General features: G+C 51.0%; 2 protein-coding genes across 2 annotated transcripts in view; one reads left to right on the top strand and one right to left on the bottom strand.

Moving 5' to 3' along the window:
• Window positions 1-9,346, top strand: part of CNGB1 (cyclic nucleotide gated channel subunit beta 1) — a gene marked incomplete at its 5' end in the record, with an annotated part of 47,738 nt that extends 38,392 nt beyond the window's left edge. Inside the window, 2 exons of the mRNA XM_081108346.1 lie at window positions 4,176-4,392; window positions 7,234-9,346. Of these exons, the coding sequence (XP_080964472.1) occupies window positions 4,176-4,392; window positions 7,234-7,470 (454 nt within the window). The 3' untranslated portion in view covers window positions 7,471-9,346. The remainder of the gene's footprint in view (window positions 1-4,175; window positions 4,393-7,233) is intronic.
• The window catches only part of NLRC5 (NLR family CARD domain containing 5), a 940,085-nt gene that overhangs the window by 361,756 nt on the left and 553,891 nt on the right, over window positions 1-24,438 (bottom strand). The window lies entirely within an intron of this gene.

Here is a 24,438-nt window from a genome sequence, read left to right as displayed (position 1 = left end):
TCTGGTGGCTGCCCTCCCTTGCCATTTATTGCATATTTCCTTTTCCCCTTCATTCTTTGAAACAACGCCACGCACAGAGCGTGGTCCTGGTAAAAGGAACCGAGTCTCCAACATCTGTCCATGCAGCACAGTCATTTACTGAGGACGTAGTTGGAAGCCCTGGGGACACAGCTGGCGACCGTGTCACCCGCTATCTGCATCCTATTCGGGGGTGGGGGACCCTCAACGGAGAAGTGAATGATCAGGTGATGTGTCAGCCGGGGACAAGGGCCCTGCGGAAACACAAAGCCACGGGAGGGGACACGCTGGGGGAGGGAGCTGCTGGGACAAGCCGGCAAGGAAAAGCCGTTAGAGCAGGTGGCATGTCCACGGAGACCTGCACAGAGGAAAGGTGCGAGCTGGGGCGCTGCCCGCAGGGAAGAGCGTGCCAGGCAGAGGGAACAGCATGTGCAAAGGCCCATGGAGGTGCAGGCTCGGTGTGTATGTGTGCAGGCCAGCAAGAAAAGGAGCACAGCTTGCTATGGGGATGGAGGAGCGAGGGGCTGCGGCTGGGGCGGGCCTGTAGGTGAAGCCTGGTGATGGCTCTGCCCGCAATGGGGTGGGGCTGGGGGGTTAGGGGGTGGGGAAGCCACTGGGCCCTTCCAAAGGCCGGTGAACCTGAACTTTCCCCACAGAATCCCCCACTTCCCCTCCTCTCCTGAGGGCCGGGGGAAGTGTGGTCAACACTCACTATTCTCAGATCCTGTATTTGTGACTCGCCTCCTCGCTAGCATTCATTTACAACCCAGACCCACACTCAGGGGCCTGCGTGCATGGTGTTGGCAGGCCCCGGGGAGCAGGGGAACATCTGAGTCGCCCAGAGCGCGTGTTCCAAGCTGAGCCGGAGCAAGGGGAGCTCCGCCCTCTCCTTCCAGCTCCTACTGGACTCAGGTGTCTTTTTTGGGGTGGGGTCTGCTCCGTGCCCCGGTTTTTACATTTCCGTGAAGTTTTTTGGTGACCTCTTACTTAAAAGAAGGCTGGGACATGCCTTCATTCAGGCTCGGGGTTTGGAGCTGCCGGCCCTGGGCTCGTTGTGAATGGGTCGGCAACAGGATCAGTGAGTTGGCTTTAAGCAGAAGCACACCGAGGCAGGTAATGCACTGACCGGCTGATGAAGATGTTGTGTTGAGAGGCACACAGAGCCCTCATCCCGATTCCCCCAGCGGCGACGGTTCGGGCGTCACTGATTCCGTGTTTGCAGGGACTTTGTAGAATTTACCCAGGTAATGGGAACTGACTGTTTATGTCTGAGAACTGGCCCCCAGGCCCTCCCCCTCTTTTCCTCCCCCTGCAGGAAGGCTCAAGTGGCATGCCACCCCACCGGCCGGGTTAGGTGAAGCTTTGCCAAATCGCCAGATCCTGCAGAGGCCTGGCTCCTGACCTGCCTGCGGGACAGGGGGTGGGCGTGGGGGCAGCCAGAGGAAGGAGGAAGGGCTGATTCTGGACAAGTTTGAGGAGAGAGGCAGGGGGCCATGTAGGAACGCTGCCCATCGAAAGAGAGACGAGATCTCCCGGCCGGCGTGGCTCAGTGGTTGAGCGCTGACCTATGAACCAGGAGGTCGTGGTTTGATTCCCGGTCAGGGCACATGCCCGGGTGGCTGGCTCGATCCCCAGTAGGGGGCGTGCAGGAGGCAGCCGATCAATGATTCCTTCTCGTCATTGATGTTTCCATCTCTCTCTGCCTCTCCCTTCCTCTCTGAAATCAATTTAAAGAGAGCGAGATGGACTCTGAGAACCCCAGGGCCTGGGGGTGTCTGACTTGGTGAAAGCCACATGTGGGGTTCTGCCTGAGCTCCCCACTTTATGGGAGACCCGTGGCCCCAAATAAGCGAGGCACTCAGCTCTTGGACTTGGCCTCTCCAAGAAAGGGGGCCAAAGGTCTCATGCATGCCCCCTCCTTCAGGGGTGAATGCTTGCTCAATTATAGTGAAATGCTTGCCATCTGAAATCGAGGCTCCGTTTCCTTAATCCGGAAGCGCCCCAGAAGCCCGCTCAATGTTTCAAACCAGAGCCAGCGCCGGCCCTCCGCGAAGGTCCTGTGGACAGCTCCTTCGTGTCGCCTGCGTCCCACGCCGAGCCTTCCTGCAGACGCGTGTGCGCGGAATTACGGACTCAAATAACACGGGTGCCGGTGCCGGGCTCGGAAGAGGCCTCGGTGAAGGATCACGTGGGTGTTCTCCGCGGGCAGCCCCAGCTAGCACATGCACGTCTTGGGCAATTAATATCGATACACACAATTCCAATCCGTTGCCTCTGATTAGAGAAGCAGCCAGCCAGGGCCTCCTTTGTAAACAAACACGTTTTGCTGGAAGCCCGAGGAATGAATGGGCCAATTAGCAGCCTCGGCTCTGCTCGATCGCAGGCGAAATGCATTTGTTCCTGAGCCAAACCGCTCGTCATAAATGAGCAGCGTGAAGAATTCCTTATGAGAGGCGGCGTCTCCGTTAGATGGAAAAGTCTCTCCTCGTTTAGGGAAGCCGGGTGACATGCCGCATTTATTCTGGGTTGTTATTCTGTCTCGGCCACTTCCGAGCAACCTTGGGCACGTCAGTCCCCCCTCCCCCGCTTCTGGGCCGCAGTTTCCCCAGCTCTCACAGGCACAGTAATCCCAGCCCTTCCCGTGTCACAGGAGTGCTGTCAGCATCCAGGAAGAGCCTGCCCATGAAGTTGCTGCGATCATTAAGGCCTGGCACGCTGGGGTCAGGGGTGTGGGTTTGAATTCCAGCTCGGCCACTTCCCAGCTGTGTGACCTTGGGGAAGTTACTCGCCCTCTCTGGACTCCCATGTCCTCGTTCGAAATGAGGGGAAATAGCAGGACCTACCTGAGGACCCCGGGGAGACTTAAATGGCAGAGTGCGTTGTCAGTTATCACTGCTGCCTAACAGTATTACCACAGACGCAGTAGCCTGAAGCCACACGTATTTATTATCTTGGAGTTTCTATGGGTCAGAAGTCTGGGGAGGGCTGGGGCGGGCCCACTCCAGGGCTGTAATCAAGGTGTTGCCAGAGCTGGGTTTCCTCTCAAGTTCAAGTAGGGAAGGATCTGCTTCCACGTCACGTGGTTGTTGGCTGAATTCAGTGCTCGTGGTTGTAGGCCTGGTGGCTGCCCTCAGGGTCTTGTCCCCTCCCTTCCCCCCGACGTGGGTGCTGGCTTCAGCAAAGCCAGCAAGGCTTGTCCTTGCAGATCATGATCCTGTGTAACGTGTTCATAAATGTGACAGTTGACCGCCCTCGCTGTGTTCTAGTGATTGAAAGTAGGTGGCATGTCCCACTCCCCTCAAGGGGCGGGAATCACACAGACAGAGGCAGGAAGGGGGACCGCAGAGCCACCCAAGAGCGCCTGTAGAGGATTGAGCACAGGGCCTGACATATACAGACGCTCAGTAAGGGCTGAGGTGGTGCTGCTGCTGCTGGTGACGTGACAATGAAGCCAGAGAAAGAGAAGCAAAAAGCTTTGGGTCCTTTTCCATCTGGGCCTCTTATTTCTGATTCCATACACTGAAGTACCTTCGTTATTTCCTGTGTGACCTCAGGGAAGTTGCTCAACCTCTCTGAGCCTCCGTTTCCTCCTCTATAAGGTGAAGACAATAAGACCCACGTCTGTTGTTCTGATCTTTCAGTGAGATGCTATGCACGAAGCCCTTAGGGCTGTGCTTGGCTCAGGAAATACACTCAGAAATGGTTTGCCAGCCCGGCTGGCGTGGCTCAGTGGTTGAGCATCGACCTATGAACCAGGAGGTCACGGTTCGATTCCTGGTCAGGGCACATGCCTGGGTTGCGGGCTCGATCCCCAGTAGGGGGTGTGCAGGAGGCAGCCGATCAATGATCCTTTCTCATCATTGATGTTCCTCTCTCTCTCTCTCTCTCTCTCTCTCTCTCTCTCTCTCTCTCTCTTTTCTATCCTCTCTGAAATCAATAAAAAAATATATTTTTAAAAAAAGGTCTCGCCAAACAACCACCACCATACAAGTCCAACTCCAAAGGCACTATACAAGCAAACTTTTCCTCTGTCCCTGAGTGTGCTGGGGACATGAGCAGAAGCTGCGTGCTGGGGACATGAGTGAACGCTGTGCTGTGTGCTGGGGACATGAGTGAACGCTGTGCTGGGGACATGAGCGGACGCTGCTCTCTTGCAGGCGCATGCTGAAGAGTAACAGCAAGCCCAAGGAGAAGAGCGTGCTCATCCTTCCTCCGCGGGCCGGCACCCCCAAGCTCTTCAATGCCGCCCTGGCCGCAGCGGGAAAGATGGGCGCCAGGGGGGCGAAAGGCGGCCAGCTGGCCCACCTCAGGGCTCGGCTCAAAGAGCTGGCTGCGCTGGAGGCGGCTGCCAAGCAGCAGCAGCTGCTGGAACAGGTAATGTGGCCGGTAACCAGGCCGCCGATCCGCGTCACCTCTGTGCCAGGCAGAAGGAAGGCCGGGGACCTCCGCGAGGGGACCCACGGTCCATCCTAGGGGGGTGCTTTCCCTCCTTCCTGTCCGCAGGGCTCCTTTGGTTGCAAGGGACAGTGCGAGCTCATATTCACTTGAGAAAAACGGAGTTTATGGGGTGAAGTAATTAAAAAGTCCGGGCAAGTGTTACCGGGAAACCCCCCGGGTGGGCTCGGGCTGCCTGTCGCTGTGTCCAATAAGGAAGGCAGGGTTGAATTATACTAGGCGTTTATTGGGAAGGCCAGCCAACCAAGACAGGGTGCTTACAAGCATCAAACCCCGCCTTCCAGCAAGGTGCAGGGGACAGGAGTATAAAGGGGAAGGGGCCAGGGTGCTATGTGCAGCCCCGGGGGTCCACAGACATCAGCTATTGTCTTCAGTCATTGATGAGATGATGTTGATGAGATGATGTTTTGACTCCTGTTGGGTCAGCCTGACCATGCTTATAGGTTCTGCTTGCTGGATTCACAGCTGAGTCACCTCCTCCATCGCTTTGCACAGGCCTTGTAAAGGAAACTTTAAGAAAAACTTAACTCCCTATTCTCATATAAGAAACGTAACCCCCTATTCACATAAGCATATGTGTTCTGAGATTTAAAATATTATTACTTTTCAGATGAATTCAGGTGATAAGTCCCCCTATCACAAGGCTGAGTCCAGAGCTCAGATGATGCCAACAGGGCGAGGTGTATCATCTCTGTTTTCCTGGGAGATGACTCCACTCCCGGGCTGGCCCCAACAGAAGGTGTAGCAGCTCCAACAGGAAGAAAGCACCTCCTTCCCAGTAATTCCAGCAAAAATCCCAGGGCTCGCTGTCATTGGGCAGAATTGGGTCACCTGTCAATTCCTGAGCCATTCAGTGGGTGCTCCACCGAGGCCTGGCTCACATGCCCCGCCCTACGCTGAGGCGGTAGAGTGGCTTTCCCAAAGGGAAGTCCTGGTGTGGGCAGCGAATGTCCCTCCCTCCCCAGATGAAAGTGATGTTCTCCTAGGTCATGTTGTGTCTGTCGAAAAGATTTGCAATTTAAAAGATTTGGAAAGGCGACAGGCACTGTGCAGACTGCTCCCGCCCCCATAAATCTAAAGGGAATTTTCAAATTAGTTCTGGGACGTTTTTTCTGTGACTAATGCCCAGAATGCCAATTAGAGTGATTGCATTAATTATGGCTGCTCATTACGGTCCTGCAGGGAGGCTGCTGGGAAATGGGGGGATGGGCTTAGGCAGGAGCTCGGTGGCAGGGGAGGGGGCAGCAGGCCATGGGAGACAATTCGGAGGAGGCCAGTGCACTCGGGCTCAGTGCAGGCTGGAGTCAGAGTCCGGGAACCCGCCAGAAGCCAGGGGACAGCGGGATCTGAGGAGTGATGCCTGGGTCTCCAGAGGCAGTCACACTGGCCCCAGGTTGAGGACAGACATGACTGTCTGGCTCGCCGCCTGGCAAGGGTGGCATCAAGTGGGCTGGTTGCGGTCTCTATCTAGGGCTGGCTGAGCTGACAGGCGCTCCCCGAGTGTCCTCAGAACAGTGACCGGCTTGATCCGAAAAGGGCTCCTAATGTTAGCTCTTCACCGAGGCAGCTCGGAGACGGGAATTACATGCGCACGCGTGTTCCAATAAAAGGCATTTCCCCTGCAATTCAGAACCAGGGCAGAGTGCAAGGGTCTCTTCCATAGCCGTCCAAAGACACAGGTCCAAGCCCCGGCCCTGTCACCGCCAGCTGCGACGGGTATAGCTCCTCAAGCCTCCCGAGCCCCTGGTTCCTCCGGGTCGCCACATGGGGTACCAGGGATGAACGGGAGACCCGGATGCCTTTTACAAAAGCATCTGGACCAACTGTCCCATGATTCTTCGGGTCCCATCAAAGCAGGATGCTTCAGGAGGCCCCCTAGGGGGCACCATCTGGGCATCCCGCCTTGGGAGTGCCTGTCAGAGCTTAGCGTGGGCAGAGGAAGGGGAACAGGGGTGACAAGCCTGCAGACACATGGGACAGAGGGAGGGACACGTCCCCCAGGACGCCTTGGGTTCTAGGAGCATCTTGTCCCCCACCCCCTGCTCTCCTTCCTTCAACACCGTGTGACTTGAGCCAACTTCAGGAGTCTCTGTCCCTTTAATTCCGCATGGTGACTGCTCTCCCTTTAACTCAGCACCATTTCAAGCGGGACTTGGACATCTGGGGACCCTGGGCCTCCTGGTCTGGGGGCTGCTCCCTCCAGGAGGGGCCATGGGTACCCACAAAAGCATGGGTTTTCAACCAATTCCCTATGATACACAGACCATGGCCAGTGTCCACAGGGGCCTGCAGGCTGGAGGCTGGAGGTACCCACCAAGTCCCCAGACGTGGGGCTCAGCCCAGCCTAATGCCAGGGGCCTCTGTGGATCTCAGCCTTTGAGACCTTCCAGAAAGGGGGGCAGGCCACAGCTGCTCCAGCCCTCATCGGCCCTTCCCTCGTCTGGCTAGTTTTTCTCATCCCCCAAGGAGCACGCAGCCCTGGGAACTGGGTGGGCAGGGAGAGGCTCAGCTCTGAGACGCAGCAGAGACCTAACATCTCTCCCCAGGACCTTCCAACCAGAGATTTTAATCCGTCAACGTCCCCCATAATATAGCGTCTCCATAACTAACCCTGACGCAGCTCCGCCCAGCCCCACACCCGCTAGTTGCACCTGCTGAGCTCGCCATCCTTTTCCGTGGGGTCCAACGCAGGGGAACAGAGAGGTAGCTAAGATCCCTTGGACATTCTCGGCCTCACCAGTCACCCTTTTGGGATTCCAGGCCAAGAGCTCGGAAGACACGGCGGGAGAGGTGGGCTCTGCCGCCCCCGACCAGCCTGCGCCCCAGGAACCCCCGGCCCCAGGCTCTCAGCCACCCGCCTCGCCCGGGGGCGCCGAGAAGGAGGCGGCTGGTCCCCAGGAGGAGCATTCGGTGCGGATCCGCGTGAGCCCCGGCCTGGACCCTGGCGAACAGATCCTGTCGGTGGAGATCCCGGAGGAGAAGAAAGAGGCGGAGTGAGGGGCCCACCCCCACCCCGCCCAGCAGCCCAGCAGCCAAGACGCTGGTCCACAGTGGTGGCCTGGGGGCCCTCGGCTAACTGCTGGCCCACATTCCTGCTCCCACACCAGCTTCTCCCGGCTGGTCTTGACATCACCCACTTTCCTAGTGTCCCTAAGTCCCACCGTCACCTGAGAACCCTGCCTCCCTTGACTAATATTTTCAAGGACAAATATATTTTTTTCTAATTTGCAAATTCATAGGCAGCGGCTAGAATGGGGCTTTAACACCAGGGGACGCTTTGCTGGAGGTCAAGGGTTTTGAATGTTGGGGGTTTCCCTTCAGGAATCTGTCTTCCATGTTCCAAGGACAGGAAATGTCCAGCAGAAAGGTGGGCAGTTGTACTGTCCTTTTTTATTTTATGAATTTTTTAAAATATGTTTTTTATTGATTTCAGAGAGGAAGAGAGAGGGAGAGGAAGAAACATCAATGATGAGAGAGAGTCATCAATCGGCTGCCTTCTGCACACCCCCTGCTAGGGATCGAGCCCACAACCTGGGCATGTGCCCTGATGGGGAACTGAACCATGACCTCCTGGTTCATAGGTCAATGCTCAACCACTGAGCCACACCGGCCGGGTGAGCCACTGTTACTTTTCACTTGATTTATTTGGGAGTGTCTTCCGTTTCAGCACATAAAGGGCGTGCTTGTTTTGTTATAATTGCACTCTAGTCCGTATCTGGAAATAGCATAACATTGAATTGCTCTACCATTGACACGCATTTGCATTATTTCCCATCTTATGCCGTTAAACAGAACGCTTCAATAGAAAATCGCACACAGACATCATTTCACTGGTAAACACTATTTCTAAGTAGAAGTCTGGAGGTTTGGGCTAATTCTTTTTCTTCATCATCATTCCCATTTATCATTCTCATATTTGCATTAGGTATTCTAATAGAAGTCCAAGCATAGAGAATGCTTTCATCTTGAGCAAGTACTTCAGATATATCAACACAGTAAGCGTATTGCCCTTCAGTAGATGACAACACGTTTCAAGGTCACCCTCTCTGTGAGATCCTATTTTATGAGGATTTGTTTGTTTGTTTTTAATATATTTTTTTATTGATTTCAGAGAGGGAGAGAGATAGAAACATCAATGATGAGAGAGAATCATGGATTGGCTGCCTCCTGCACGCCCCCTACTGGGGATGGAGCCCACAACCCGGGCATGTGCCCTGACCAGGAATCAAACCGTGACCTCCTGGTTCATAGATCGATGTTCAACCATTGGCCATGCCAGCTGGGCTATGAGGATTTTTTAATATGAATGTACTTATTCTTTTAGATCTCAACCCTTGAGTATATACTGCTTATTATATAAAGCGAGAGATTTTTGAGGTTCCCAAGAATTGTCCTGGAAAGAAAATTGATTTTGAGACGAGATTAACAGTGTCTTAATTTCACTGAGCCATCTCATTAAACTGGACAATATCACAGAACCTTGGATATTAGATAGATTGAATTGGAGGCTGGCATTATTCTCCAAATAGAATTGGGTGGGCTGATCGCCCAGGTGTGGATGGAACAACTCAGAAACACTAATTCTGCCTCTGAACCAGGACCTATATTTATGTCTGTGGAATCTCGACTAATTTAAAATGTCTCAGCGTTTCCTGCATTCGGGTAGGAAATGAATAGCAAGCTATTTTTTCTAACTACATAAACATTTTAAATAAAATTAAAACCAAGAAGCTGCTTAAAATTCCATTATCAAAATGCGCTCAGCTCCCTGGAATATTTTCAGCTGTTTTCTTAGCAAATGGGAGCCCCGCCTTTCACGCTCTGGCTTTCATCCCATTCCCGTGCGTTTTAATTAAAAGTGGTTCAACCGACATCCCTGGCTGGTGGATTCATTTCGGAAACTGGCCATGCACGACAGACACTTTTGTGAGGAGACCTCCGCCGATGGCCTGGCTCGGGCTCCCTGGCCCGTCTCCACTGCCATCTCGGGGGCTGCCCTCCGCCTGCAGTCCCGTGGCTGAGTGACATCCCGGTGCCATACCTTACCATCCCCCCTGGGCCCTAGGATCCTAAGACCCTCCCTCCCCCCAAATACCCAGCCCCTTTATATCTGGTCTCACCTATTGGCCTCACTAAGCCCATTGGACTCATTCAGGGGTGCAGGGTGCTGACGAGCACGGGCTGTGGGTGCAGTCTGCCTAGCTTCCCACCCCAGCGGGACCATGTCCGTGGACAACCATGGGCTGCTCTGAGCCCCAACAACCTCATCTATAAGATGGAGATAACACACTCACCGCACGGGGCCGCTGAGACGATCAGATAAGAGACTGGCATCGTCCGTCGGAATGGGCATGAGGATGCCCCCTCACATTTCTTGGGGACAGGGGTTCCGCCCGTCTGCTACCCTGGGAGGAACCCCGAGAGCCCCGTCTTCTCTGACTTCTGCCTCCGCCCTGGGTTACGCATAGAAAGGGCGAGATCGGTTCTTTCTTTGCTCTTGAATGAGAGTTAGTGCTGAGGCCTGGGCACATGTTAATTACAACAATCCAACTCACAGCTTTCCCCACTGGCCATGAATGTATTTAATCCAACTTCATCCCCCCCCCAACCCCCAAAGACCCTAAAACGCCTTCACCAAGGCTCCCTGTCCTGGGCCGGCCACTCTGCTCCGAGCGAGGCCAGGGCGGGTTTCATGGGTGGGCGACCTGGTGCTCCGAAGGGTCCTGTGTTTGAGTGCTCTGCTGTCTCCATCTTTAAGTTCTAGATAATTCTAGACGCCAGGGCCCCTCCTGGAATACCACCTGCCGTCTGGACAGGCCAGCGGGAGAGGAGGTAGCGTGGGCCTCTCACACTCAGCCTCCACCTCCCACCTCCCAGCCACAGGGTCCTGCTTCTGTGGAAATGGTCCCTGTCAATCACGCATCGTGACTCAAACACGGCGCCTCCAGCCAGGCCCCCCGGCCTCTTTCGATGACTCTCCCGTTCAGTTCGCCTCCTTGCTGGGTATCGAACGTTGAGCGTGACTTCCTCGCTAAGGGAACCCTGCTTTGGGAAGGCAACTGCCCAGCCTTGGAAACGAGGCCCTGGTGTAGCCGGTCACTGCTCTTCTGACCCCTTATGCCCGATACTCACTTTCCCCGCCTATCCTGGGGCTGGGCGTGGGCCTTTGACCCGGTTCCAACCAATGGATTACAAAGGGAAGGATGCTGGGAGGCCTTCCTAGTAAAAGGAAAGCCCCTATTCCTGCTGTCCGCCTCTTTTCCTGCTCGAAGTCCCGCTGGGAGACTGTACTTGGAGCTGCAGCAGCCGCCTCGTCACCAAGCAGCCAGAGGATGGGGGACGCAGATACCCACTCGTGAGTTGCCACCCCAACCCCCAACCCACTCATCTCTGTATTCCCAGGCGATTCTAATGTGCAGCCAAGGTTGAGAACCACTGCCGTAGACAGTGAAATGCCTTTATTACTGAAGCCGTTCTCTGGCACCATCTCTGTTACCCGCCGCTGAAAACCTCCCGGCAGGAGGGCAATGGGAGGGAGGAAAGGGAGAGCGGGTGGGCACACGTTCCGTCCATGACTCATACACGCTGTGCATGTCACTCTGTGCTGGGTTCCTCCAGCACCTTCAGAAGAGAAGAGAGAGGGCTGAGCGCCCTTTTCCCTTTATCCTTTCGGTAGGCACGAGGTGTCCTCAGCCAGGGCCTTCCCAGGTCACCAGTGCCAGATGTAGCCAATAAAAATGCAGGTGCCTCCGTTTCAGATCAACAGTAGGTGGAAGGTTTTCCTTGTTCTGCATACGTATGGCCTGCTCACTATTTGGCGGTATATTTATGCTAAAAATTATTTGTTGTCGATCCAAAATTCACATTAAACTGGGTGCCTTGTCTTTCCTCTCGTGGGCTGGGGTGGCGGCCTCCTGGCGGGCCTGGGCCCTGAGGCATTCCCGCTCTTCCCAGCCGGGAAAGGCTTCGGATTGGATGCCTCGCTCCCTCCTTCTCCAGAGCAGGTCGTGATTGGCGGAGGAGGAGGGACAGGACCCGCCCCCTTCTGTTGGCTGGTGTTTGGGTTTTAATATTCATCGTTATTAACTTTATTCTGAATGCACAGAGGAGGTGTTCTACAGATTTCTTATGACAGTGATGGCGAACCTATGACACGCGTGTCAGAGGTGACACGCGAACTCATTTTTTTGGTTGATTTTTCTTTGTTAAATGGCATTTAAATATATAAAATAAATATCAAAAATATAAGTCTTTGTTTTACTATGGTTGCACATATCAAAAAATTTCTATATGTGACACGGCGCCAGAGTTAAGTTAGGGTTTTTCGAAATGCTGACACGCCGAGCTCAAAAGGTTCGCCATCCCTGTCTTATGAGTTACCTTAATGTAAATAATACATCGCCCCACCCGCACATCCGAAAAGCCAAGGACCCATGCGAGCAGTCAAACACTGCATAGGTGAGGGGCGCGGAAAATTAGCTTGTCTGCTCCTGAAGGGGAAGGAGGTCGCGGGCCCCTCCCTTCCCGAAGCGCTCTCCCCGGAAACCTGGGGCCTGGCACCTCCCTCCCACTCTTTGGTGTGTAAACAATCTCCCCTGAAGCTAGACAGCCCGGCGGGTGGGGGGTGGGGGGGCTCCCCATCCCTGCCTCGTGGGGTCTCCCAGTCCTGGGACTGCACCCCCTTTGATGTCATTACCTATGGAGACAGTGCTGGGGGCTGCTGACACCTTGTGCTGCGCCTGGAGGCCGGGGCCCAGCTGCAGCCATTCAGCCATTTGGCCCTCTCCCCACCGTCAGAGGAACGGGATCACCCTTTCGGAGGAGAGCAATTCACTAGACAAACCGCTGCAGATCTAATGATCACAGTCGCTGCAGGAGGCTGGACGCTGAGAAATCCAGGGCCCTTCTGTTTCCCAGTCAGTCCCTATAAAAATGTGCGTGCAGACCCCCGGGTCACCCACCCCTCACATTCCTAGATTTCTGAAACCAGAAGTGCCCTGCTCCTTTAAGACCGAGAAGGGTTTCCAGACAGGACCAAGACAAGAATTCAGGCGAGACCGAAAACATCCCTATAGAAGCCGAAGGTTAAGCAAACAGTTTTAAAATCAGATCCGCCTCGATTCCGTGGAGGACAGGGTATCGGATGATTGTTGGCAGATTAGCAATGCATAGCACCCCACCTGGAAAGAAGCTGCCAGGGAGGAGTACGAGCCCCAAAAGTTGGTCCCCAAGAAATGACATGCTGCATGCTGTCGGCATCTACGTTTACTCAGAAGTTTAGAATTGAGAATGTAGGGAGATCCTGTCTGAAATTACCCCCAGAGAAACCTTACATGATGACTGTGGAGAAGAAAAATTTGAAGACTAGAAAAGGAGATCCAAAACTTTGTGTGATTCCGATTTGAATGATATTCCCCCCTGAGAACAATGAACTGAAATGAAGAATGATGCCTGTTGAATCAAGGTGTCCTTCGGAGGGAATGAAAGGGCACCCACCCACCTTTCATGGCAGGACCCTGCATGAGATTGCTCATATGAATGAAAATAGGAATATTTCTCTTAAATTTGTCAGCAGATGATATGACTTTGAATGACAGAACTAACAAACAGCACTCAAATCCATGTATGCTTGGGGCCTTGGAGCTGTCCTACTTAGCAATTTTGTTTTGATCTTTTTTTTAGTGTTTAAAGTATGACATATGTCTCCTTTTTCCCCTATTGACCCCCCCCCCCCGCACTCCCACCCCCGAGGGCAAGCCCCGACTGCCCCAGTGTCTGTGTCCATTGGTTATGCTAATATGCATGCATACAAGTCCTTTGGTTGATCTCCCCCCCCCCCCCGCCCCTTGTCTCTGGATCTATTTTTGTTCATCAGTTTATGTTGATCATTATATCCCACATATGGGTGAGATCATGTGATATTTATCTTTCTCTGACTGGCTTATTTTGCTTAGCATAATGCTCTCCAGTTCCATCCATGCTGTTGCAAACGTTAAAAGTTCCTTCTTTTTTTATGGCGGCATAGAATTCCATTGTGTAGATGTACCACAGTTTTTAAATCCACTCATCTGCTCATGGGCACTTAGGCTGTTTCCAAATCTTAGCTATGATGAATTGTGCAGCTATGAACATAGGGGTGTATATATTCTTTCTGATTGGTGTTTCTGGTTTCTTGGGATATAGTCCTAGAAGTGGGATTACTGGGTCAAATGGGAATTCCATTTTTTAAAAAATATACTTTATTGATTTTTTACAGAGAGGAAGGGAGAGGGATAGAGAGTTAGAAACATCAATGAGAGAGAAACATTGATCAGCTGCCTCCTGCACACCCCCCACTGGGGATGTGCCTGCAACCAAGGTAAATGCCCCAACTGGAATCGAACCCGGGACCCTTCAGTCCTCAGGCCGATGCTCCATCCACTGAGCCAAACCAATCAGGGCTGGGAGTTCCATTTTTAACTTTTTGAGGAAATTCCATACTGTTTTCCGCAGTGGCTACACCAGTCTGCATTCCCACCAGCAGTACACGAGGGTTCCTTTTTCTCTGTATCCTCGCCAGCACTTGTCATTTGTTGATTTGTTGATGATAGCCATTCTGACAGGTGTGAGATGGTACCTCATTGTCATTTTGATTTGCATCTCTCAGATAATTAGTGACTTTGAGCATGTTTTCATATGTCTCTCGGCCTTCTGTATGTCCTCTTTTGAAAGGTGTCTATTTAGGTCCTTTGCCCATTTTTTGATTGGATTGTTTATCTTCTTTTTGTTAAGTTGTATGAGTTCCCTGTAAATGTTGAAGATTAAACCCTTATCGGTGATAACATTGGCAAATATGTTCTCCCATGCAGTGGGCTTTCTTGTTTTGTTGATGGTTTCTTTTGCTGTGCAGAAGCTTTTTCTTTTGATGTAGTCCCATTTGTTTATTTTCTCCTGAGTTTCCATTGCCCTAGGAGCTGTATTGGTGAAGATACTGCTACGACATATGTCTGCTCTTTTGCTGCCTATGGAATCTTCTAAGATTTTTAGGGTTTCCCGTCTTACATTTAAGTCCTTTAACCATTTTGAGTTTGTTTTTCCGTTTTGATGTTTGTAGAATATCTCTCAGAAGAGATAATTACTCTTTTAAGATAACAGACAAAATAAGGAAGTGGTCAGCTATAGATACTTTGTGCCTTTCTTTAATGCTTTTTTAAAAAATATATTTTTATTGATTTCAAAGAGGAAGGGAGAAGGAGAGAGATAGAAACATCAATGATGAGAGCGAATCATTGATCAGCTGCCTTCTGCATGCTCCCTACTAGGGATCGACCCTGAAATCTGGTCCTGATCGTGCACCAGTGCCGTCCCTCAGCCTGGCCTGTGCCCTCTCACAATCCAGGACCCCTTAGGGGATGGTAGAGAGCCAGTTTCGGCCCAATCCCCGCAGGCCAGGCTGAGGGACGCCACCTGTGCACGAATCCGTGCACCGGCTTCTAGTATATATATAATTTCCGTAGGCATTGAAAGAAGTATTTTTTGCTTTTTTAAATTTGGGCTCCTGCAGAACATTTGGTACTTTCCTATATTTACATTATGGAATAAGTTTTTGGGGGTAGTCCACTGTTTTATAACGTTGGGACTACTAATCTTCATAATCCCCTTGAAATGTATTCTACCCAAGTGGTCTCGCCATTTTTCAAGAATATTGTCTATCTAGAAGCTTGGAGTAGGTCACAATTCTGTGCATTTATAATCTGAGTGCTTGGATTCTTCCACGGACGTGGAATTTGACAACATAACAGCACATACCAAGTGAACTATCTAAGCATACAACCTATCCTATGTCTTTGACTTACTAAAGCAAAATATTTTTATTTAAGGATTATTTCCCCCCCTCTCCAACAGCTACTCTTGCAAGGCTTTTATCTCCCGGCAGAATCTAGAAAAAAAATTAATGGTGTTTATATTGATCTATACATTGATCTCAATGGTTGAGGAGCAGTTCAGCTGACAGAGTTAAAAAAAAAAAAAAGGAAAAAAATTGCACCCGAAGCACATTATTTGAACAAAAGAAATGATTCCTATCAAATTATATAATTCAATGATCTGCTCTATTGTGACTTTTCTCATTCTGAACCGAACGCAAAATGAAATGCTGGGTACAGCGGGCGGGGGCGCAACGCTCACACAGCGGAAGTGCTTGGACAACGGGATAAGAAGGCACATATTTTAGCTGAGCCTTTGCGGTGTGACACCAGCTCATCGGGTTGACAGGCCCATTAATCAAGGGGCGCTTCCGTCCCGCAAGCTGGAAAGACGGGCTTCCCTAACTGAGTGTTCATCGCGGGGAAAAATAACTCGCACGGCAACCTCAAAGCAGAGCGCCCTTATCAACGCGACGGAGGCAATGCCGGTGACATCCGGGGGTACGCGCGGGATTTCCAAACGGAATTTCAGGACAAACAAAAACGGGGGAGGGGGGGGGTGGGTGGCGTTTGGAGAAGAAGAACACATTTACATTTCAATGGGTGCCAGTGCGGAAGGTAATTTTCCACTATAACCTAATACATAGTAAATCACCGTGAAATTAATTGCAGCGTTTTCCTTTTTTTTCGGATTGTATCAGGCAGCTGATGGCTGGGCGCACTGGGCTCCCGGACCCTTCTCCCAGAGGAAGCGTGATTACACTTTAGCATTTTTATTTAGTTAACGTTTGTTAAATAAATGCAAGGGAGCCAAATAAACGGTGATGGAAGATGATTTGACCTTGGGTGGTGGGCACATGTGCAATATGCATACAGATCATGTGTCATGGACATGCACACGTGGAACCTACATGATCTTATTACCCAGTGTCACCCCAATAAACTGAATAAAAACGTTGTCTTTCAGCTCTGTATGTCTGACACTCTTTTTGAATTTGCCAGATAAAAAAAAGAAAATATCCTTCTTTATGTAACTGTATTCGGCTTAAAAGAGGTGCTCACTAGTTGAGCCCCATCACATGGCTCAGTGGTTGAGCGTTGACCTTTGAACCAGGAGGTGACAATTTGATTCCTGGTCAGGGCACATGCCCAGGTTGTGGGCCTGATCCCCAGTGTGGGGCGTGCAGGAGGCAGCCGGTCAATGATTCTCTCTCATCATTGATGTTTCTATCTCTTTCTCCCTCTCCCGTCCACTCTGAAATCAATTTTAAAAAAAGAAAAGACAGCTTACTGGTTGAGGCATAGATTTAAGGGCAGGTAGAACATAAAAATCAGGCCCAGACCTGCCTCACAGTCCATCACTCATAACTGGCTACATTCTTTTATGCTGTGAAAGCCTGAAACGCCAGTGCCTGGAGTCTCACCCCCTTCCTTCAGAGCTCCCACTGGATTCTGATTCCAGTCATAAAAGCACTGATGTGTTTTTCCTTCTGTAGTTTCTGCTGCTTTCAAAGACGTCTTGATAAATTTCCCAAGACAGAGAACCTAGAGGTGATAGGTGTTGGTAATCTCAGTTTCTCCTTTGTCTCTGCGTGCACATTCTTGTCAAGTGGCCTTGTTTTTGGTCCAGGGAAATGGTCCGGTTTCAGTGTTATATGTGTTTCTGGGGCCTGCAGTAATGCCGAATGCATGGGTAAGGCTTCAATCAGTAGTCACCGAGACCCTATCAGACCCCAAGGAGGTATCCTATATAATAAAAGGCTAATATGCAAATAGACCGAATGGCAGAATGACTGGTCGCTATGACGTGCACTGACCACCAGGGGGCAGAAGCTCAACACAGGAGCTGCCCCCTGGTAGTCAATGCACTCCCAGAAGCCGGGTTCACAGCTGGCGAGTGCAGTGGCGGTGGCAGGAGCCTCTCCTTCCTCCGTGGCAGCGCTAAGGAGCAGCGAGCAGGTGGATGGTAAGGAGCAAGGGGTCCCAGACTGCGAGAGGGATGTCCAACTGCCGGCTTAGGACTGCCTGGGGAGTGGGCCTAAGCCGGCAGGCAGACATCCCCCAAGAGGTCCCGGACTGCGAGGGGGCACAGGCCAGGCTGAGGGACCGTCCCCTCAATGCACTAATTTTGTGCACTGGGCCTCTAGTGATGTATAAAAACAGATTTATATAGCCATGTACTCGATGCAGGTTGCTATTATTTGCTAATATAATTAAGTACCACAATGGCATCTCCCTTGAGAGATGGTGTAAATGAAGGGCTGATATGCCTCCCCCCACCCCAAAGGCCCTATTTATGTAAGTGGCTACTGAACATCCACCCTTTGCCCAGAAAGTGGTCTCAGGAGCACGGCCCTGGGGGACAGATCATAGCAAAAACGGCGTCAAAACAGTGTCAAAACGGCGTCATTCTCCTTCAGAAAATGTTCAATTTTTTAAAAAAATTTATTTGGTCATTGGATTGGCTTACTCTTATTTTGGGCAATTAGAAAGTCACTTAGAAATCAGATATCAGGTTAATAAAAATTTTAGGTCAGTTTTAATGGAACTTATTTCCATACAAGTATTTTGTGACTATTTTTGCTGCTTCTCTCTGAAGCATCCTTAACATTTTCCATAATGTTAATTGGCCATATGTGGATTTCTAACATTTCTTATCACACCCTGGTGAAGGTTTATAAAAAAGGGATATGAAAAATACATATATGCTCTTAATTAAGTACTTGATTTGAGGTTTTATTGGATTATTAGAGTTCTGTGCAGTGGGTTCTTCAGAAGGACATTTTCTCCCGAGGAAGACGCTTAACCGGGAAAACACAGTAAATTGGTCAGAGAACGAGAGGACCACCGGACACGGCAACTGCTGCTGCCTTTCCATGCGCCAGGCGTCCTCACTGGCGCCTCCTACAGGCGCTGAGGCTCATCAGTGATTTACCAGGAGGACAAAGGACCCAAAGTCACTGGAGTTAGGCCTCTTGGTGTAACTTCACGTGTGGCCTCATTTCTACCGCCTCCTAATAGGTGGAAGCTTGGGGTTTCCTTCTGTCTACCCGGCCCACTCCCCGCTTTTCTCCCCACTGCTGCTGTGCCTGGTGACCACTAGGTGGCGCTAAGACTCGGGTTATAGCTGCCAGAACCTGGGGGCGGGGGCGGGGGGAGGAGTCGGGAGAGGAACTCGTGATCCTGGAGCCCAGGGGCTGGAATTCAGGGACTGGCTGATCCCTTCAAAGCTCATCCCGAGCAGCACATTTGTTTTACAAATGAGGGAACAAACTTAGTGAAATTAAATAATTTGTTCGAGTCCCATAGAATTTTCCCCTCCTCCCCTTCCTCCTCCTCCTCCTCCTCCTCCTCCTCTTCTTCCTCCTCCACTTCTTCTTTCATCTTGTTTGTTAATAGCTCCCAGGGCAGCCTCATCATCTGAGGAGCCCAGGAAGGAATACAGCTCAAAGGGACGCACTCAGATCTGCTTTGCAGAAAGAGCTCTCGCAGCTGCAGGTACCATCCATCCATCCATCCATTCATTCATTCATTCATTCACTGATTCATTCATTCATTCATTCATTCATTCATTCATTCATTCATTCACTGATCCAATCATCCATCCATCTAAGAAGCAGTTTTCAATATGTACTTTTTGCTTTGCACAGCGCTAGGCACCGAGAATTAAAGACAAATAAAGCAGCCCGGCCAGTGTGGCTCAGTGGTTGAGCGTCGGCCCATGAACCAGGAGGTCACCGTCGATTCCTAGTCAGGGCACATGCCCAGGTTGTGGGCTTGATCCCCAGTGTGGGGTGTGCAGGCGGCAGCCAATTAGTGATTCTCTCTCATCACTGATATTTCTGTCTCTCTCTCTCCGTCTCCCTTCCTCTCTGAAATCAATAAAAAGATATATTTTTCTAAAAATGAAGCAAGGGCCTTAGGGACTCACACTCTCTTAGGGTATACAGAAATGGGGGGGAAAATCGCACCCTAAATCAATGATGCTGCAATAGAGGTGATTGGTTATAGGACGCGCTGGTCCCTTAGTAGAGGAATTTGAAACCAGCTGCAGGCGGCATCGAAAGGGGAGATTTCCGTGAGATAGCATTAGAGGCTGAAGGACACGTGGGGTCTGGGAGGCTGAGAAATGGGAGGAAGGACTTCCATGCAGAGAAGAAAAGGGCTCGCTGGAGAGCAGCTGGTTGTGGCAGATGCCCAAGGGCACCGGGCAAAGGGGAGGCTGCGACCTGGAAGAAGGGAACAGACTGGGCAGGTCTGGTCCACGGTGTTACCCTAAGGAAGGTGCCCTTTATTCTGAAGGCCCTGGGACAGCCCGGGAAGAAGTCCTATATCCCGGCGGGTGGCTCGGGCTGGTGGCTTTTCAGAAACTGCACCTGGTGGCTGCGGGCAGGCTCAGGGGCAGGAAGGCTCGGGCTGGAGGCTGGTGTCACGGAGCAGGGCCAGGTGGGGGTGGGGCAGCGGGGGCAGGAGAGGAAGGCATGAGGGTGAGAGATCTCAGGAGTGGAAGCAGCAGGCTTCTCTCTGGGAAACAGTGGTTGGGACCGTAACCAGAGTCCTTAGACCAGCTGTGGGCAAACTACGACCTGCGGCCCATTTGAAATGAATAAAACTAAAAAAAAAAAAAAAAGACCGTACCCTTTTATGTAATGATGTTTACTTTGAATTTATATTAGTTCACACAAACACTCCATCCATGCTTTTGTTCCGGCCCTCCGGTCCAGTTTAAGAACCCATTGTGGCCCTCAAGTCAAAAAGTTTGCCCACCCCTGCCTTAGACGGTTGTCCTGATTCCAGTGCTTGAATCACTCATAAAGCATTGAAAAAATTAAGTTAAAAAAATATATATTGTTATTGATTTCAGAGAGGAAGGGCGAGGGAGAGAGAGATAGAAACATCAATGATGAGAGAGATTCATTGGTCGGCTGCCTCCTGCACGCCCCACACTAGGGATTGAGCCTGCAACCCGGGCAAGTGCCCTGACCGGGAATTGAACAGTGACCACCTGGTTCATAGGCCGATGCTCAACCACTGAGCCATGCCGGCCGGGCGAAAAAGATTAAGTTTTAATTAAATGCATATATTCCTTGGATAGCACCTTTGAAATTATTTTTTTAAAGTAGAACTTCATGGCATTCCAAGTGGCGGTAGATCAAATCCTCCAATAAAGGCACCCTCCCCCTACGCATGGGGTCTCCAACCCACCTCCCTGTGCCCACCCTCAGCGCTGACTGGTGAGGGTATGAAGAAGCAGCCCTCTCCTTGGCACCTTCCCCATCCTCTTCCTGTCCTGGGACACGTCACTGACGTGCTCCTTCTGACTGTCCAAGGTCTTTGTCACCAGAGCCCGCTGCTTCTGGCTGCCTCCACGGATGATGGCTGAGGACCCTCTAGGACCCGGTCCCCAAGGCCAGCCTGGAGTGGCCTGTTGGGGGGTGGGGTGGTGGGGGGAGCGGTGCTTCTCCTTGAAGCTGGAAGAGCAGCACTTGGGGGGCTGTTGAGGGGGACTCTGAACGGCCACTTTCCCCGGAGGACCTTGTCTTTTTAAGAATTTCCAAGTCCAGAACCATCCTGCTTTCCTTTTGTCCCTTAGGCACTAATTACATCTGTGATTGCTACGCATGGCGCATGGAGGTGGCAACACAAGTGAAAAGCCCTGAGGGTTGGATTGTATTGCAAGTGTATCCCCAGGACTGTGATGCAAGGAGGTGCAGCAAGGTCCTGGGGGAAGGAGGTCCCTTTAAATGTTTGAAGCACATGGTCATTTCTTTGTTTTTGTCTGCGTTGATGTCCAAGTTGGGGGTTTTCTTGGAGAAATAAAGGCTCCCATTTACTGAGAGTTTCCCACGTGCCTGGCAGTTTTAGTATTTTGTCGGCAGTCCTCCAGGGTCCTCCCCTGCCAGGAGAGCCTGGCTCAGCTGCCCTCCTTGGCTCCCCATGGTGCCCCCAGAGCCCCCCTCTGTGCCAGCTCAGCATGGGGCTCAGCGCAGGAAGCTGCAACTCAAGCCACGGGCTCTGTTTCATTACTGAGGTATCTATAACAATAAAAGCGTCATATGCAAATTAGACTGGACGTCCTTCCAGACGTCCTTCCGGACAAAGCCAGGGCTGTGAGGGAAGCTCAGGTCCTGGATGCCTGCCGGCGGCCAGAGGAAGGAAGGCCTACTCCTGCATGAATTTTGTGCATTGGGCCTCTAGTCTATACATATAAAAGCCTAAGCAACTAGCCGACCAGTAGGTATGATGTGCACTGACCACCAGGGGGCAGACGCTCAGTGTAGGAGCTGCCGAGGGACAGGTAATGTGTTTTGAAATGAAACCAATAGTTCAGTTTTTAGTCCCCTACCCAGTTACCCTCCCCATTGTAGCTGCCTTTAGGGGTGTGTGTGGGAGAATCATGCTGTAGAGATCAACGTGGACAACGTGGCCTTGGGGGCTGTGGCAACTCAGTAGGAGTGGGTGGGGCCCCTGGTGGAGTTTCTGAAAATCGCTGTATTTAGTATCTAACACCCTTTTTACTCCCAACTGGAGCCATTCATGCCATTTGAACTGCTCTAACCACATTTGCGGGGGGGGGGGGGGGGGGGGCAGGAATGCAGCCTTTTCTTAGATTTGGAAGTGGAAACAGGAGAAAAGAGCAGAGAATATACATTAGTAAGCCATCTATTTTGTGGAAAAAGAAGTGTTTTTAGCTGAGATATTTCTGGGCAGGCTCTGTCCTTCCTCTTTGGGACCCGGCCTTTGATTCTGTCTTTGCTGCCCAGCGCAGCGGGAAGCTGTAGGGCAGGCAGGCAGCTTCAAGGAGCTCTGACTCTGACTTCTCCAGAATAGAAACCGACTCTTCTGAAATAGATGGTGGATATGGTCCTGCGTGCTATTTTAAGACGCTCGGAGCGTCCTTTTTGTTTAGTTTCTTAAAAAAAAAAAAAAAAAAAAAAAAAAATATATATATATATATATATATATATATATATATACACACACACACACACACACACACACACACACACACACACTTGTATTGGTTTCAGAGAGGAAGGGAGAGGGAGAAAGAGATACAAACATCAATGATGAGAGAGAATCATCCATCGGCTGCCTCCTGCACATCCCACACTGGGGATTGAGCTCGCAACCCTGGTACGTGCCCTGACTGGGAATTGAACGGTGACCTCCTGGTTCATAGGTTGACGCTCAGTCACGGAGCCAGGCCAGCTGCGCTGCTTACTGTCTTTTGTCATAAAACCGAAGAATACGTCATAAGGTATTTTCTACGCATTTGTCCGTCTTGATACACCTGGGATTAAATCTGCTCTGAGAATTCAAAGAGGTGTTTTCATTTAAATTCGTGAAGGGAGGGGAGGGCACGGAAAGGCATGCTTGTGAATGAGCGAACAATAGTAAGTAAACGGCATTTAATTACACACGTGGGACAGATCACCGGGCAGAGACAATGCTGGCTGCATCGTGTGCATTCTCTTTTTCTATGAGCGGCCCCCGAAACTTACATCACATGCCTTTCTGCTATTGAGGTGTGACAGGAAGGAAATAATAGAGCAAGTGAGACAGGAAGCAAAAACAACCCCAAACGAAAACTTACTTCACACTGGCTTCAGGCGCCTCTCTCTGTGTTCTGGGAGGAGAGGGCTTCTCCTAGGGGGCAAAGTGACCTTTGCCCTGGGGAGACATGATTTTGGGAGGGGGGTGGGGTGGGGAGACATTATTGAGGGGCCTTTGGGTGGGCAACGAGGCTCTGGGACTAAAAGTGGGTAAATTTCTCTGCTTACTAAGTATCCAGAAATTTGCAAAGGGAGAGAGAGGATGCTGGGAAGGGGCCTGGGAGACCTTGGGAAGTGAGAAATGAGAGAGGAAGCTCAGCAGGCCAGGGTGAGGCCAGGGGACTCGGAGCAAGGCTTTCTCAGGAGGGAGGGCTGGCGTCTTAGGGATGGTGATGCCTGCCCTCCAAGTTCACTGTTTTCTGGGGAGGTTGGCAACAACCAGCAGCTATGCCCTTCCTTCTGGGGGTCCTCAGAAAGGCACACAGCACACGGGGAGGGTGGCCTGTGCCGCGCTACCTTTAAACTAAGGCCCTGACACATCTTTTGCGGATGGATTTTGTGATGCGTGGTCAGTTACCGGCGTTACTAATATCAACACATCGGGCTCACTGGTATCGGTAGTACTGACTTCATCCCATGAGTCAGGAGGTGTCTCTTGTCTGTTTATTGGAAGAGATCGTGAAGAACTGGTAGCGGAACTTGTCCAAATAGTTGGTAAAAGTCACCGTGAGACCCTCTGGGCCTGGACTTTCCTTTATGGAAAGGATTTGTCAGTGAATTCAATTTTTTACAGCAGTTATAGGACTGTGTAGTCTATCCATTTCTTCTTGGGTGCATTTTAGTCGTTTGGGCTTTAAGGAATTGGTCCATTTCATCTAGGTTGTCAAACTTATGTGTGTAGAGTTATTTGCATTACTTCCTTAGTATCCTTTCCTGTGTTTGAGGCTTCTAATTGCAGCCACTCTTTCATTTCTAATAGTGGCAATTTCTTTTTTATTTAATGCCATTGATTGATTGATTGACTTTATTGATTTTAGAGAGAGGAAGGGAGAGATATTGATGTGAGAGAGACACATTGATGGGTTGCCCCTCTCATCGCTTCAGGTGGAATGTAGAAATCTTTTCACCATATACGTTCCTTCACTCTCCCCCCACTGGGTTCATTGCACAAAAGCTCTTGAAGTAAAGTACGAATGGGCAAGACTCCTAGCTAGGCAGGGGGCCCGGAGCACAGGGATTTATTTCCATCCATTCCTGGACCCAAATGAAATGACGGTACAGGATTCAAAAAGTGAAAACCTGCCCTCGCTGGTTTGGCTCAGTGGATAGAGCGTCAGCCTGAGGACTGATGGTCAAGGGCACCGTATCTCAGTTGCAATTTTGTCCCCGGCCCCAGTCAGGGCACTTGCGGGAGGCAACCCATCAATGTGCCTCTCTCACTTGGATGTTTCTGTCTCTCCCTCTCCCTCTCCCTTTCACTCTCTCTAAAAAAATCAATGGAAAAT

This window comes from Myotis nattereri (assembly GCF_964212035.1).
Source record: "Myotis nattereri genome assembly, chromosome: 15".
Classification (NCBI taxonomy): domain Eukaryota; kingdom Metazoa; phylum Chordata; class Mammalia; order Chiroptera; family Vespertilionidae; genus Myotis; species Myotis nattereri.
The sequence above is the reverse complement of the archived record's forward strand: the minus strand, read 5'-3'. Positions and strand labels throughout refer to the sequence as shown.